At 39.6% G+C, this 17,714-nt stretch overlaps 1 protein-coding gene across 7 annotated transcripts in view; it reads left to right on the top strand.

The window, feature by feature from the left end:
* ABCG2 (ATP binding cassette subfamily G member 2 (Junior blood group)) overlaps positions 1-17,714 on the top strand; it is a 147,463-nt gene that overhangs the window by 108,331 nt on the left and 21,418 nt on the right. For all 7 annotated transcript variants that reach the window (XM_047091035.1, XM_047091034.1, XM_047091032.1 and 4 more), the window contains 7 exons: positions 2,423-2,482; positions 3,094-3,208; positions 3,793-3,945; positions 7,082-7,239; positions 13,292-13,443; positions 15,090-15,194; positions 16,434-16,681. In XM_047091035.1, coding sequence (XP_046946991.1) covers positions 2,423-2,482; positions 3,094-3,208; positions 3,793-3,945; positions 7,082-7,239; positions 13,292-13,443; positions 15,090-15,194; positions 16,434-16,681 — 991 coding nt within the window. The remainder of the gene's footprint in view (positions 1-2,422; positions 2,483-3,093; positions 3,209-3,792; positions 3,946-7,081; positions 7,240-13,291; positions 13,444-15,089; positions 15,195-16,433; positions 16,682-17,714) is intronic.

The following is a 17,714-nucleotide window of genomic DNA, read 5'->3' as shown; positions in this document are numbered from 1 at the left end:
GGGAGGGGCAAAGAGAGTGAAAGAGACAATCCCAAACTGACAATGCAGAGCCCGACATGGGGCTCAGTCTCACGAACTGTGAGATCATGACCTGAGCTGAAATCAAAAGTCAGACGCTTAACCAACTGAGCTTCCCAGGTGTCTTTTGACATTTGTTTTTATTGAAAACTTTTTTTTTTAGCTTTCCTGTAAGTAACTGTCATTTATAAAAATGTAGAGACTCATTTATTCAATAAATTTTAAGTGTCTATGAGGTGCTTGACATTGTATAAGATGTTAGTGACACAGTTATGTCCTCTGTTCCAGAAACCTTCTAGTCTAATGGTGGATTCATACAAGTAGAGGACTTTACTGTTTACAGGGACAGATAGGGGGATTAGAAGATACCATGGAAGTCCCTAATCCTAAATTGGAGGCCCGGGGGAATGAGAGAGAGAGTGAAGAGTGTGTGTGTAGAACAAGGTAGGGAGGGAAGGTAGCTCCAAGCAGTGGGAATGGCATGGACCTCTTCATAAAATGAGACCAGAGGATTAACCATTATGCACTAAAATGTGATAGATGTGACATGAATCCTTTAGCTAGGTTTCATTTGATGTATTCAATGATCTACCCATTGTACCACTGTGCTGCATGCTATGGTGGGGTGGGGGGTGACACAAGATTGCACCATCTTGTTGACAAAGTTTTACAATACATTGAGGGAGATTTTCCTGCATGTACATGCTGTAAAGCAGTAAATAAGGGTGGGAAATGAGTTTGGAGGGATGATAGTAGAGTGGAGGGCAGGGTGGGGAAACAAGGGGATTGTAGACCATAAACCAGAACAAGCGTCAACAGACTTTCTATAAAGGGCCTTATAGTAAATATTTTCATCTTTATGGGCCATACATCTGTGTTGCAACTAGTCAATTCTGTCACTGTAGTGTGAAAGTAGCCATGGACGTAAATGAATGAGTGTGGCTCTGTTTCAACGATACTTTGTTTATGAAAACAGAAAACAGGTGACCAGCTCTCTTTTGCTGGCCCTTGGACTGTAAACTCCAGGAGGCCTAGGACTTTGTTTTATTCTCTGTCCCATGTCCTAGAGGAGTGTCTTGTACATACGTAGTAGTCACTGGATAATTGTGTTGAATGAATGGAGGGAGAATTAGCCACTGCTCCCAACTGGAACTCTTTCTTGCATTTGTGGTTGTATGTTGTTGTTTTCTGTAATGCTAGGGTTTAGTGCCAAAGTAAGCCCAGCTTGGGGACCTATAAAATTGTCCTAGAGCATTCACATTCAATTTTGGGCTAATCATTTAGGATTAGTTGGTCTTTACTTGAGTAAATGTTTTAAAAACCTGGAGATTTTTTCTGATAATGAAGTCTTTGTGAATGACAAGCTTATTTCTGGTCATTTTAGAAACAGTTACTAGGTAGCTATTAATAAAGAAGATGAATCAAGAGCTACAGATAAATGCATCTTGAAAGTTCACTCAGCCAGTATGTCTTTTTACTTTCGGGGATGGGGGGAGGAGAAGAGGTCATTGAAAGAATAAGAGATTTTTCTGTTCTACAGCTTGTTCCTAGTTTACCAAACTCATTGTATTTGTGCAGTGTTTCTGTGCGAGGCACCACAGTTGAGTAACAGAGTGAAAGCTACATTTCACCCTAACATCCACCAGCCATTTTACAGTTGTGACAACTTAAGTTGTCCCCTACAGATAGTGGCATCTATCACTTCTACACTGAGGATTTCCCAGTCCAATTACCTGAAACTTTATAAGGAAGAAAATGATACATATTGAGAATATATATTTTACTATTTCTAATTTAGTAAAAAATTTGTGAGGGTTAAGAACGGGTGATGTGTTTTTTGTTTTACCTGTGAGGTGCTTTATTCTAGCCATTGACTTTCTACTTCAGATATATTGTTTTTTAGTCTGAGTAGATTTAAGCAGTGAGAACACTCTTACTGGGGATTCTAGAAGTCCATTGACTCGTTAATTGTGTAGAACTTGACTAAGTAGCAAATGAGGTGACTTGAAGATAATTGATGTCACTGAACATTAGTTAAGACTGAAGCTCTTTACACTGTGTTTGGGGGGATAAATGTTAACAGAGATGTTTCACTAGACTCTGCTACTTTGAGGAAACTTGAACTTCCTTGTGTCCTTTTTCAAAAAATATAAATGATTTAGAGAAGAAGTGAAAGGAATTTAGAGGGACCCAAGCCATTTTTCTTAGATGTCTTGAGTATTGATTAACATCGTTTGTATGTGGGACTTATGTTAATTGACAGTTCAGTGTCTTTTTCTTTTAAGAGTTGGTTTGTGCTTGTTTTTTGTTAATCACTTTCATTGAGTGTATTAAATGCAGACCCTAAATTAATAGAACCAGTTTTGAAACAAGCCATTAAATTGGTATGTCTCTGTGTTTACAGTGGCATCATGAGACCTGGCCTCAATGCCATTCTGGGACCCACAGGTGGAGGCAAATCTTCGTGAGTATAATAATATAAGTCAGCTTTTTCTTTTCAGCTTAAATGTGCTTTTCAAGATTTTTTTTACGTGAGCATGTATTTGTTGAGCATTTGCAGCCTACCTAGTCTGGTTCTAGGCTCTGTGGGTAACGTGCAATAGTGCTAGCTTGTGGTTGTCTCAAGGACCGGGAAATCTTATTTGGTCAGCTTACTAACAGGACATGATAACAGGACATGATTGGCATACAGCTATTGGCTATGATTTGAGCTATGGGGAGAGAAAGGAGGGAGAAAATAGAAAGTGGGGAGATGGAGCCAAAGGCATAAGTTAAGGCCTGTGTCTTAGACAAAGGAGCACATTGCTTGCCTTGAGACCCCCCAAGGTCACAGCCTGGAAGGTTCTTTCGGAAGTCTGTGCTGGATCAGCCAACAGTGCCTCGGTTTCATGTCTTTGGGCTTTATTGTAGCATATACTAAAAAAGGGAAGGTAAGAATTTAAAAATATAATTTTAGGTAATCTATAGAATTTCTTGATCAGTTAATTTTCTAACTTGAGCAGAATTTGGATTCAGTGGAGCCGAGAGATATAGCCTGAGTTGGAGAAAAATCACAACGTATATGTCCTCTCATAGGTTGTTAGATGTCTTAGCTGCAAGGAAAGATCCACATGGATTATCTGGGGATGTTTTGATAAATGGAGCACCTCGACCTGCCAATTTCAAATGTAATTCAGGTTATGTGGTACAAGTAAGTATTTATGCATTTTTTTGTAGCTTGCTTCTGTTTCTATGTGGGCAAGTACCTTGGCTGATAGTTTAGTGTACTTCCAACTGACTATATGACATACTCATAGAACCAGTTTTCTTTCCACCAGCTTTTCATAATCCCCCGTAAGATTCAGAGTAGTGTGAAATGAAAAGGCAGGGAGAATCTGGAATATAACCATGGTAAGGGCAATGGTATCCATTCTAGTTATCATTTCCATAAGACACTACTGAATTCCCTTTTGGCCCTACCTTCACCCCTGTCCTTCTTCGAGCTTAGAAAGATGTTCTGGTAAATCCTGTATAAAGCAGTCTGACGTGTCTACTGGTAATAATCATAATGACCTGTGTCTCTTTGGGTGTACTGATACAGAATGAAAATTATGCCATCAGGCTTTTTCAGCTGTCTATATGTGAAGTTGTTGTCATTTGTATGATTGCAAATACATCATTAGCTAGGACTTTAAATTGAGTGTGTTATTCTTGTGGATTACATTACATGTACTTAAGGGTGATGGTATTAGAAAAGACCTAATACGTGTTATTCAAATGCCATTTTGCTTTAAGGATGATGTCGTGATGGGCACTCTGACGGTGAGAGAAAATTTACAGTTCTCAGCAGCTCTACGGCTTCCAACAACTATGACAACTAATGAAAAAAATATGCGGATTAACAGGGTCATTCAGGAGTTAGGTCTGGATAAAGTGGCGGATTCCAAGGTAATGTGGAAAAAACAGACAGGATCATAGCTGGCAAATAGGATCTTACCTGTGTGGATAGTGTAACTCTTATTCAGAAGTTTTCTATAATATGTGTGGTCAAAAGTGACTGCTTTGTGTAAAGATGAGAAAAACATAATATGGAGATGGAAATTAGCCAGAAAAAAACTAAAAGTGTTTGAACCCTGCAAATGAAGTGTGGCAGTGTGCTCTAGTATATAGAAGTGTCTTTGCAAAGAGCACGAGGCCCTTTCCATGTGATGATAGCTCTTGACGCTTTCCCACACCGTTTGTCATGGGTCATCCACTGTCTTTACATTAACTTCTTCCTGTTTTCTTTCCCCTTTTAGCTCTTCTTCCTCTTCCTCCAGGAGACTTTGTTCCATTGCTTTTGAGGTATATTTCTGGAATTCTTAAATGGCAAAAATCCAAGGGTTCTGGCTCTACGTTTCACTTTGCTATAATTTGGCTTTCAAAATTATAGTCAAAGTAGAGTTTTATTCCTGTTTTTTTAAGCTTATTTATTTTGAGAGAGAGTGTGTGCATGGGAGGGGCAGAGAGAGAGGGAGAAAGAGAATCCCAAGCAGGCTCCACACTGTCAGTGCAAGGAGCCCAATGTGAGGCTCAAACTCACGAATCTGTGAGATCATGACCTGAGCTGAAATCAAGAGCCAGATGCTTAACTAATTGAGCCATCCAAGCACCCCTAACTTAGGGTTTATTTCTAATTTGTGTAGCATCCCAGTCGTTTTTCTATAGCCTTTCTTTTGGTACTTTTGTCTCTTATTCCCCTCTCCTCTTCATATCTTCCTTTCTTCTGCCAATATTTACTTACATATTGTCTGTTATGTGCTGGGTTCTTAGGTTTTAGAGATAACAGTTTGGGGCCAGAGAGACAAAAATAACTCCTTTTGTGGTTGTGCAGAGTCAGGAGGAAGAAATGAAATGAATGAGAGAACTTTACAGTTGATGACTAGGGATGAAAGATTTGCTGGGAAGACATTTGAAGCTTTGGGTGAAGATGAGCTTTTTAGATTGTGGTGGCTGTAGTTTAGCATTCTTTATTATTTTAAAGATTTTATTTTTAAGTAATCTCTACACCCAATTTTGGGCTCGAACTTACAATCCTGGGATCAAGAATTGTACCCTCTACTAACTGAGCCTGTGGTGGCAATAGTTTAATCCCCCTGTGAAATCTATCCTCGACTTAGAGATAATGAAGAAAGGGGGCATTCTGCTGGCTGCTGCTTCATGTGATACTGACATTTTAAAAAAAAGGTTAAGTGTATTTTGCTATATTTTGCTTGGAAGCAGCACTCCGGGATGCCACCATTTACTACTTTTGGGTAGTTTATGGGTTTGGGTTTCCTTTGCTTTGGCTCTGTTTTTCATTTTGTCTTTTTAGTAAGGTGCTTTCCAATCTTTATTTTTAGGTAAAACTTCTTTACAAATAGACAGCCATTGCCCTAACTTATTTGCATAGAATTCCTGGGAAATGAGCTGAAGGTAGTTGTTCACTTCTTAGAATTTATTTATCTAATTGATTGAAAATACTTTCAACATTTTTTTTACTTTTAGGAAATTTTAAACATAGAATAGTCTGATTACTATCCTGATTGTATGATTATAGTATAATTAATATAATGGTATGATACTAATAACATTCACCTAGCTCTCCCAGTTGTTGACATCTTTTTTTTTTTTTAATTTTGTTTTTCCTTTTTTCAACGTTTTTATTTATTTTTGGGACAGAGAGAGACAGAGCATGAACGGGGGAGGGGCAGAGAGATGGGAGACACAGAATCGGAAACAGGCTCCAGGCTCCGAGCCATCAGCCCAGAGCCTGACGCGGGGCCGCGAGATCGTGACCTGGCTGAAGTCGGACGCTTAACCGACTGCGCCACCCAGGCGCCCCTCAGTTGTTGACATCTTATCCCATATGTGCTTCAGCTTTTTTTCTGAAGTGTTTTTTTGAAGTATTTTAGAGAAAGTTATAAATATCATATTTCACTCCTGAAAACTGATTATGCATCTTAAAAAAAAGACATTTGCCTACATTACCACAATACCATTATTAACTAACAAAATTAACAGTGTCTTTTTTTTTTTTTTTCTTCAACGTTTATTTATTTTTGGGACAGAGAGAGACAGAGCATGAACAGGGGAGGGGCAGAGAGAGAGGGAGACACAGAATCGGAAACAGGCTCCAGGCTCCGAGCCATCAGCCCAGAGCCTGACGCGGGGCTCGAACTCACGGACTGCGAGATCGTGACCTGGCTGAAGTCGGACGCTTAACCGACTGCGCCACCCAGGCGCCCCAATTAACAGTGTCTTAATATCAGTTATGTTAAGCCCCTATTCATTCACATTTTCCCAATTGTCTCCAAAATGTCTGTTATGGCTCAATTGTTACAAGATCCAGCCAAGGGCATCAGTAGCACTTGATTATCTCTTTGAAGACTCTTAATGTAGGAATTGCTTCCTACCTCCCCCCAAACCTTCTTGTCCCCTCCATCCCCACTACATACAATGACACCGACTAGTTGAAAAGACTGAGCCAAAAGAAAAGACTACAGTTGCCCTGTAGAATGTTCTGTCTTCTGGATTTGTCTGAAAGAACGAGTGAGGAATTCTGCAGTGAGTTGGGATATATGCAGGGTCAATTTGGGAAGCCTTATGGTGATTTAAGAGGTGCTAATGTGGTATAATAGAAAGTGAACTTTCTGTTTCCCAAACCACACTGAGGACTTTTGGAGGGGTGAGGAGGGAGAGTGTAAGAAAATTAATAAATTATAGATGCTTTCCCCTTCTCCTCTCCTACCTTTATCTCCCTTTTGGTTTGTGATTTCAGTATGCCAGGGCCAAATCTTTTACTATTCTAATTTGACTTGGTAAGGAATATATAGTACTGTTAAGCATGGCTTTCACATCAGGCTTAGCCACTTAGCTGATTTGAGCCTCAGTTTACTCATTTTATTAAAGAGAAACCTACCTCTTTTCCCATATTTTTATTTACTTGCTATTTTGAATAAGCAAGGGATGAGATATTGCCTCTTACAGGGTCGGCTCATTGTAGGACCTCCACAAACAATAGTGGCTGTGGTTGTAATTGTTAATAATGATATTTGTGTTTTAGGTTGGAACTCAGTTTATCCGTGGTGTGTCTGGAGGAGAAAGAAAAAGGACTAGTATAGGAATGGAGCTTATTACTGATCCAGCCATCCTGTTCCTAGATGAGCCCACAACTGGCTTAGACTCAAGCACAGCAAATGCTGTCCTTTTGCTCCTGAAGAGGTAAATGCTATAGGAACATTATTCTCTCATCCATGCTGAGAGAATATCTGATCACCTGCTGTATATCAGGTGTTCTTCTTGGTATAGGGAATTCAGCAGTGAGCGCAATTTCTTCTGTCTTTGTTCAAGGGAAACAGTTGATCGACAAATATAAGCGTTTCAAGAAAAATGAAGCACGGTAAGAGCGTAGCAAAAGATGGCTGTAGTGGGGGTGGGGGTGCTATATTAAACAGCAGGATGGTCAGAGAAGACCTCAATGATGTGATATGTGAGCTGCGAGCAAGTAAGCAGGACCTGGATGTCTGAGAGAAGAGAGTCCTCCTTGGAGGGAAGAGCCAGTGGGTCCTGAGGCAGAGTGTGCCTGATGTGTTTAGAATGTCAAGGAGGCCAGAGGGACTGGATGCTGGTGAACTAGGTAGAATGGGGATTGCTTATCGATTAGTTTGCTAGGGCTGCCATAATGTGGTATCAATGGACTGGGTGACTTAAACAACAGAAGTTTAGTTTTTCATATTCTTGGGAATCTAAAAGCCCAAGATAAGAGGGTCAGTAGAGTTGTTTTTTCTGAGGCCTTTCTCCCTGGCTTGGCTTGTCCGTAGTCATCTTCAATCTGCGTCCTTAGATTAAGGCCCACATATGACCTTATTTAACCATAAGTCCCTCTGTAAAGACCCTGTCTGCAAATACAGGTATATTCTGAGGTCATAGGGGTTAGAACTTCAACATGAATTTTGGGTGGGGGACATAATTCAGTCCATAACAGAATAGGACATGAGATGGAATTGAGTGGGTGGCAGATTACAAAGGCTTTGTAGGCCACTGTAAGAACTGTGGCTTTTATTGTCTCTAGGTTACATGGGAAACTTTTAGAGAGTTCTAGAACAGAAGAGTGGCAGCTGTGTAGAGAAAAGACTGTAGTGCAAGGTGAGTATAAGGAAAGCAGTCAGGAGGCTGTATTAGCTCAGTGGAGATATGATGCTGGTTTTGACTAGGATGGTAGTGGTGAGTTGGTGAGAAGTCATGGATTCTGGATCAATTTTAAAGATAGAACCAACAGAATTAGTTCATGAATTGGACATGGGAAGTGATTATTGAAAGAATGAGTTTCTAAAATTTGGGACCTGAAAAATGGAAGAATGGAGAAAAGAATTGCATTTATATTTATTCCTCCAGTGGGAAGAATATGTTTGTAGGAGAAATTTCAAAAGTAAGTTTTGGACATTTAAAAAAATTAAAAATAAATTTTAACCTAACAGAAAAGTTACGAGAGTAGTACAAAGAAATCTCATGTCCTCTTACCTAGATTCCCCAACTATTACCATTTATGTGCATTTGCTCTCCCTCTGTCCCTCCACCCCACATAGTCTTTTTCTGACATCATGTACCATCACCCCTAGATACTCTGGAGTATATCTCTAAGAAACAAGGACACTCCTCCTACAATTCCATCTTACACACCTCCCATCCAAGGAGTCCACATTGCTGCCAGCACCACCATCCAACCCATGAACTCCAGCTGGACTTCACCAGTTGTCCCAAAAGTGTCTCTTTCTCCTTTCTGGCTTAGAATTTTCTCCAGGAATGATTTTTAAAATATTTTCTAATTCTGAACAGTTCTTTCGTCTTTTATGGCTCTCATGTCCTTATCGGTCTTCAAGAGTACATTTCGTAGAGTGGCCCTCAACCTGGATGCATCCAGTGTTTCTCTATGACTAGACTCAGGCCATGAATTCTTGGTAGGGATACCACAGAAATGATGTTGTATTCTTGTGCAAAAATCAGGGGCTGTGTGATTTATTTTATTTTATTTTATTTTATTTTATTTTATTTTATTATTTATTTTATTGTATATTTATTGTCAAATTGGTTTCCACACAACACCCAGTGCTCATCCCAACAAGTGCCCTCCTTAGTGCCCATCACCCATTTTCCCCTCTCCCCCACCCCCCATCAACCCTCAGTTTGTTCTCAGTATCCAAGAGTCTCTTATGATTTGCCTCCCTTCCTCTCTATAGCTTTTTCTCCCCCTTCCACTCCCCCATGGTCTTCTGTTAAGTTTCTCAAGATCTACCTATGGGTGAAAATATAAGGTATCTGTCTTTCTCTGACTCATTTCACTTAGCATAATACCCTCCAGGTCCATCCACGTTGCTGCAAATGGCCAGATTTCATTCCTTCTCATTGCTAAGTAGTAGTCCATTGTATCTATAAACCACATCTTCCTTATCCATTCATCAGTTGTTGGACATTTAGGCTCTTTCCATAATTTGGTATTGTTGAAAGCACTGCTATAAACATTGTGGTACATGTGCCCCTATACATTAGCACTCCTGTATCCCTTGGGTAAATTCCTAGTAGTGCTATTGCTAGGTCATAGGGTAGTTCTATTTTTAATTTTTTTGAGGAACCTCCACACTGTGTTCCAGAGTGGATGCATCAGTTTGCATTCCCACCAACAGGGCAAAAGGGTTCCCATTTCTCCACATCCTCACCAGCATCTGTAGTCTCCTGATTTGTTCATTTTAGCCACTCTGACCAGTGTGGGGTGGTATCTCAGTGTGGTTTTGATTTGTATTTCCCTAACGAGGAGAGGGGCTGCATGGTTTTGACTTTTCCATGGGTGATGTTCACGACCATCAGCTGGTCATGTTGGTGTCTGCTGGGTGTACCTGCTGTGAAGTAATTATTTTTCCCTTTGTAATTGATTAATATTTTGTCAGGGGAGATAACTGGTTATTATGTCCATATCCTGTTTCTCATCAAATCTCTACCCACCAGTTTTAGCATGTACTCACAACTTCTACCTCGATCAATTATTGGTGTGATGGTTGCCAAGTGATTTTCTATTTACATCATTCTTTCTACATATATTAGTTGGCATTCTACTACCAAGAACTTTTCCTCCTTCTCTATTCATTTTACTCATATTATTTTAGTCAATAGATTATAATCTGCTATTACTTATTTTCTATGATTCAATTAGCCCTGATTTGGCCATTGGAAGCCCCTTCAGTCTGGCTTTGTGTCCTTTTGACATGCTCCCTAATCATTCTTCAAGCATTTCTCTACTTCCTGGTCAACAAGATGATCCAGGCTTGTCTTGTCCGTTTCCTGTGTCAGATGTTTCTCTAAGGAGCCCCGGTACCTTCTGGTGTAGTCAGAATTTAGAAACCAAGATCTGCTTACTTAGTGTAGTGTGCTTGCTGCTACTACACTGGAAGTTTCATTGCTTCCAGACCCACTTAGCAGACATACCTAGGAAATATTTGTGTACATGTGCGTTATGTATGTGTATCTATATAACACAGAAATATATTTTTATATTGTTTTTATCAAAGATTTTATTTTTAAGTAATCTCTACACTCATCATGGCACTCAAACTCATAACCCTGAGATCCAGAGTTATATGCTCCACTGACTGAGCCAGCCAGGCACCTATTTCTATTTGGAAAATATATGGAATATTAATTACATATGTGTATACATATATATATTTTGAATAGAATGATAGATACAAACATACATCTGTAACTATTGCTCTGTTAGTATGTGTGTATTAAAAAACTCAAGAATGTGTAAAATTTCCAATCTCGTCTAACATGAGTCCTCTTTTTAGTCTTTTCCCTTTTCATGTTTGTTTGTTTTTTAAAATGTTAATTTATTTTGAGATAGAAAGCGAGAGTGAGCACATGAGTGGGGAAGGGGCAGAGAGAGCAGGAGAGAGAGAATCCCAAGCAGGCTTCGTGCTGTCAGCGCAGAACCTGGTGTAGCACTTGAACTCACGAACTGTGAGATCATGACTGAGCTGAGATCAAGAGTCAGACACTTAACTGACTGAACCACCCAGGTGCCCCACCCTTTCCATGTTTGTAAATGATTTTTTAGACAGACAAAGTCTTAGCTGTCATTATCTCAATATATTTACTTACTTGGTCAGCCAAGTAACTTAACTGTTAAATATTACTAATCTCTTAGTCACTCTGGCCATTTCCTCTGCCCACTACCTCTGGGACTGCTCCCTAACCCCCACTTTTTTAAAAGCTACCAAACACATCACCTTTAATGACATCCCCTCCTTGTCATTACCTTGCTTCCTCTGATGCCCATGCCCTCATAAGCAAGTCTCTATGCTAGGATAAGAAGCAACAGGAAGATTTTAGATATCTTAAGTTTGAGATGTCAGTTGCACATATAAGTGAAGATGCCAACTAATGGGTCTGGGGTTCGGGTTCAGTTAGAGAATGCATGATATTTTTGTCATCTGTAAGTATGTTAACAGCATTCATTAGAGAATGGTGAATTGATGTGGCATACTTGACTGTGTTATGTTTTTATCATGTTTTGTTCTAGTTAGCACACAAGCATCGTTCCCCCCTGTTGGAGTGCTCTAACCTGGTCCTTTTCACACTCCACTGTGCACACTAATCACTAGGGTCGTGTTAAAATCAGATTCTGTTTCTACAGCATAGAGTCCAAGAGTGTACATGTCTAATAGGAGATACTGATATTGATGTCATTGGGCCTCAGACCACAAGGCTTTCACACCAATCCACTTTCCTGCTTCCAGTGCTTCACCAGCCCTTTCTTACCGTCTGACTAAAGCTGCAGCTTCTGAGTGAAGGGATTCATCATGGTCTTATTTTTTGATGCAGTCTCTCTTACTAACTTTTTCCCCTCCCCCAGTCCCAACTCCTGCACATACCTCTGGGCTCTGCAATGGCATTGAACTACTTGTAGTTTCCTTAGTAGACCTTGTTATTGCATACTTTTTTTGTCATGTTCCTTCCACCTGACTACACTTTCTCTTCTTGGCTTACTCCGGTTGGCCCCTTTGATACACTACTTATATTATCTTCAGACTGGGTTATAGTCTTCTATTTTGCTTATAAGAAACCCTCAGCTTCTTTTATTCCACACTGCATTGAAATGATTGATCTACTGGCCCGTTCCTATTTGGGGCGGAAGGAACTTATAGACACTGCTAGCATATAGTAAGTAGGTACTTAGAAAATGCCTACATTGACATGATACCTCTCATAAAATATTTCCAATAATAACAGATTTTTAACAGTGATTTGGCCTTTGTTTTTTTTTTTTTTTTTCTACCCGTAAGTAGTAACTCCCGTGTAAAGGTAGTTTAACAATGTTTTGGCCATGGAATTAGATCAATTCCCAACCCCACCCCTTAAGTAACTGTGACACTTAGGGCCAGTTGCTCAGCTCTCTTAAGTCTTATCTGTAAATAAAGGTAATGGTAATATTGGTACTGCCTTGTAACAATATTGTGAAAATTTAGATAAGGCTATCTATAAAGTATGTAGTAGCAAAGACATAGTAAGTACTCAGTAATGTTAATTGTATCATTAAGGGAAAAGAATGAAAACCAATTCCTAAAGAGCCAAGAGATTTAAATGATCAGTGAGAATGGGGCATGCAATCGTTGTTTTAATATTTAGTCTATAATATGTTTTCAAACTTGAGTGTACTTACAGGACTACCTGGGTGCTTGTTAGATGTATGGATTCACTAGGCCCAATAGGTCTGAGAGTGTTCAGGAATCTGCATTTTTAAATGGTTCTTTATTTTTGAGAGAGAGAGAGAGAGAGAAAGAGAGAGTGTGCATGCACTAGTTGGGGAGGGGCAGAAAGAGGGGGACAGAGGATCTCAAGCGGGCTCTGTCCTAACAGCAGAGAGCCCAATGCGGGGCATGAACTCATGAGCCATGAGATCATGACCTGAGCTGAAGTAGGTCGCTTAACTGACTGAGCCTCCCAGGTGACCCTGGAAATTTGCATTTTTAATTACTCTTCTGGTTGATGTAGACTGCCCATGGAACACACTTTAGAAACCCTAGTGCTTCATAGAAGCACCAAATTGAGGTCTCCTAACTATCAGATAGATAATATGAAATGAGAAGTTAGTAAGAGAAAATCAAGTCGAACTAAGAATAGATAACCTAGAGGCAGGAATAAAGTTGCCACGATGTTCACATTTCACATGTTTAATGACTCAGACATTTAATGACTTTTATTTTTTTCACTTTTAATTTAGGATGTCTGAACAGGGACGAACAATCATTTTCTCCATTCATCAGCCTCGTTACTCTATCTTCAAGTTGTTTGATAGCCTCACCTTGTTGGCCTCAGGAAGACTAATGTTCCATGGGCCTGCCCAGGAGGCCTTGGGTTACTTTGCATTAATGGGTATGCTTGACTTTTTCACGTAGTAAGATCCTTTATTAAGAGAATCCTAAAGAGAGTAAAAGGGGTCTATAGGAATGCTGTTGATTTTTGAGTAGACATACCATGGCTTCCCCCATTCCAACACAACTTTGGTAGTTTGGTGCTAGAATTTTTCTTCACTTTGCAGCACTAGCTTGTTCTTTGGGTCTTTTTCCTGACCTGGTTGAGTATGCCTGCATGTGTGTGCAGGAGTATTTCTACTGGACCTTACCTGATCTGCTTCCCACTTCAGTTCAGGATGTATGTTGGCTTCATAGCCAGTTATGTCTGTTGAACATTTTGGGAAAGGCCTAATAGTATCCTCCAATTATCTTCTTGACTGTATTATGGATCAGGCTTTATCACTGTATTCCCTCGTAGAAGATGTTAGTCTCCTTTGGTGGAGGTTCATAAGATGCTACTTAAAATTTTCTAGTAATGTTAGATTGCAGATTTAGGCCTTGAGGGGGTGTGAGTGACTTGCCAGTTAATAGAATGACTAGTTGTCTTTGAGGGATCGACATTTCTGACAGTTTTGGACTGCTTGGTTCTATTTAGAATGGAAGTATGTAATTGTTTTTTTACGACTCATGTTGTCTGCTTTATTTTATTAAAAATTTTTAAATGTTTATTTTTTAGAGAGAGAGTGCACGTATGAGCCAGGGAGGGGCAGAGAGAGAGGGAGACAGAGAATCTGAAGCAGGCTCCATGCTATCTGCACAAAGCCTGACATGTGGCTCGAACTCACAAACCGTGAGATTAGGACCTGAGCCGAAGTCGTACACTCAACCAACCGAGCCACCCAGGCACCGCTGCTTCATTTTAGAGATATTTGGATACGATTATAGATGATGCTCCATGACTCCAAATATAGTTTTAAATATTCACTAGCCAGTTTTAAAAATTTCGATTTAACGTCCATCATTTAAAGTTAATAAGCACACATAGGTCTAGGGAGTTTAGGGGAGATGAACCTAGAGTCAAACTGGAGGCCAAGTTGAGTCCAGAGGATTGTGCCACAGAAGCTGAGATAAGCATTCAGCTGTGTTGTGCCAGTCACATTCTCTTGGGAGTGCTGCTCTGGTGATTTGTTCTCCCTATTGGAATTATGACAGCGCAATGAATGCATATTTGGCCATCCCCAGGTGAACTTGGAGAGCAGAACACACCCCTGGCCTCTCCCAAGGACAGTCCTGCTGTGCTGTAGCATTCTTTGCTTGTGGCCTTGCTTTGAAGAGCATTAGTTCCAGCTACAGCTTTTTTTTTTTTAACTTATTTTTATTTGCACCTATATTTCTATTTTTGAAGAAGTTCTGATAAGCCTCAGAGCATACTGAGGATAGCTGTTTCGGGTCTCATGAACTAAGATGGGTAAGGACCTAGTATGAACTTTCTGAGAGTCCTAGGTTGGTTTTAAGTGTGTATTTTTCTGGGAGACAGAGCATTGCTGAAATGTTGTGTGATTGAATGTATAAAAAGAAAAGGTAAATTAGTGAAGGGAGAAGAGAAAAAAAAAAGTGAAGGAGAAGTTATCAGATTCTCTCCCTCTCCCTCACCTCTCTCACCCCTGTGAGTTTCTGTTTTCCAAGACCATCAAGTTTGTGTACTTGAGTTGCCTTCTTTTGTAGGTTACCAGTGTGAGCCCTATAATAACCCTGCAGACTTCTTCCTGGATGTCATTAATGGAGACTCCTCTGTTGTGGTATTAAACAGACAGGACCAGGAGGGTGAAGGTATGAAAATCTGTTGAGAGTCACAGGTTATTGCTTCACTGCATTAGCTGAAGTTTAGCAATGTGGCAACTCATTAAATCATGGCTTTGTGAATTTATATTAATACTGTCCTCTGATAACCGTTGTCTTAGTCCACTTGGGCTACCGTGACAAAAATACCATAGACAGGTGGCTTAAACAATAAACATTTATTTTTCACAGTTCTGGAGTGGGAAGTCCAAGATGAAGGTATCTGCAGATTCATTGTCTGTTGAGGACCTGCTTCCTGGTTCAGAGATGGGTCACCATCTTCTCATTGCCTCCTCACATGGTGGAAGTAGGGAGGAAGCTCTCTGAGGCCTCTTTTATAAGTTTACCAATCCCATTAATGAGGACAACACCCTCATGACTTAATAACCCCTCAGAGGTCCCGCCTTCAAATATCATCACATTGGGGATTGAGTTTTAGCATATGAATCTTGACGGATCACAAACATTCACTCTATGGCATTGGTCAACACAGATTTTGTTTTCCTTGACTGTTGAGAATATTTTTGATTTAATTTATAAATAACCATTTATATGATAGTATCAGTTCTAAGGGGAATTTTTATTTTAAAAATGCCCATGGATTTTATAGTGTTTTGAAATAAGAAACTTGGCAATTTATGTATTTGCATATAGAAGAAAACAAAGGCAAGATTTTTCTATTAGGAATTATAACTTGCTATGATAAGATGTCTATTTTAAAAGAATTAGGGTTCAAATATTATAGTTAGGAAAAGGTCAGTAGGTTTGCTGTATTCATAAGTTTATGAGAGTAGTCAGTCAATTAACTGTATTTTTCTTTTTTTTTTTTATTTTTTTTTGAATGTTTATTTTTGAGAGAGAGAGAGAGAGAGACAGAGCATGAGCGGGGGAGGGACAGAGAGAAAGGGAGACACAGAATCTGAAGCAGGCTTTGGGCTCCGAGCTGTCAGCACAGAGCCCGATGCCCGATGTGGGGCTCTAACTCATGAGCCATGAGATCATGACCTGAGCCGAAGTCAGACGCTCAACTGACTGAGCCACCCAGGCACCCCAATTAACTGTATTTTTCTAATGTTGTAAAGCAATGACAGATCTAATAATTTTTTATACTCAAGCATTAGAATTAAGGTATTAGGGAAGAATCTAAGAAAAGGGTTGCCAAAAAATGGGCTAAATCAGTTGTTACTCTACTAATAAAGTTTCCCTTCTTTATCCGCTTTTATTCCAAAGCCAAGGAGACTGAAGAACTTTCCAAGAGAGATATTCCACTCATTGAAAAAATAGCTGAGTTTTATGCCAACTCTGCCTTCTCCAGAAAAACAAAAGATGAGTTAAATCAACTCTCAGAGGGTCAGAAAAAGAAGAGCTCAGCCTTTGGGGAGATCACCTATGCCACCTCCTTCTGTCATCAACTCAGATGGATTTCCAAGCGTTCATTCAAAAACTTACTGGGTAACCCTCAGGCCTCTATAGCTCAGGTAACCTGACAGATTCTTCTGATTATGCTCAGACATATCATGTGGGAATATTAGGTTGTAATATAATCTATTTTGGGATTATGCTTATCTTCTACTCAACATTCTATTTATTTATCCCCACTCCATTTGGGATATAGAAGCAGCCAACAGAACAAGTAAAACACAATGAAATTTTTACTTAAGGAAAATATTTTCTTTTTTTATGGGCTTTTTTTTTTTTTTACTACCTAACTCAGAATTTTTGTTGATTTAGACAAGCTGTAATGGATAATCTTTGTAGAAATTTGTTTTCTTCAAAATTGTGAAGTAAAGGAGATGTTCAGCCACATCTATAGTTTTCTGATAGCTTCATGCATTCATTTCCTGATCCACTCAACAAAAGTTCTTACTGATCACATATGGCATTTTGGGAGCTTATATACAGCAGTGAACAAAATGGGCAAAAATAAAACCTCTGTTCTCATGGAACCTATTTTCCAATGAGGAAAACAGATGACAAATTCATACAGAAATTAACTATATAGCAAGTCAGGTGGTAAAAGGGTCTGTGGAGAACTTTTAAGCAGAAAAGCAGAGAAAGGAAGAGAAAAAGATAGAAGGAACAGGGAGGGGGAAAGAGGGAGAGAGTGGAAAGGAGTTGATTGCATTTGAAATCGGTTGGCCGGGGAAGCCTGGATCTGGAAGTCACTGAATGCCTTAGAAGGTCATGGGGGCCAGCTGCTTTCTGAGGGAAGAGCCTGTGTACAAATGTTGTTCCTTATAATTGACCTTCTTCATTTTGGGATTCGAATCTTAGGAGAGCACTAAGATACCTACAACAGTTTGTAGTTACCACAGTGTAGTAAGCAGACTTTAATTCTGTTAAACAAGGGTATTCACTGTCAGATTGACTTTCTTTTAATAATGATGAAATCCTGTTCTTTTTCTATTTTGGCTGGCTCTGTTCAGAGTTGTTGATTATTACTCTTTTATTTTTCTGTAATTCTCAGGTGCTCTGTCATATAAAACTCTAGTATTCCCAGTTCATTGGACC

The sequence above is a fragment of the Lynx rufus genome, unplaced genomic scaffold (assembly GCF_022079265.1).
Source record: "Lynx rufus isolate CCGP_SWC_20201006 ecotype Redwood Valley unplaced genomic scaffold, mLynRuf1.p SCAF_3, whole genome shotgun sequence".
NCBI lineage: Eukaryota > Metazoa > Chordata > Mammalia > Carnivora > Felidae > Lynx > Lynx rufus.
This window is presented reverse-complemented; position numbering and strand designations above follow the sequence as displayed.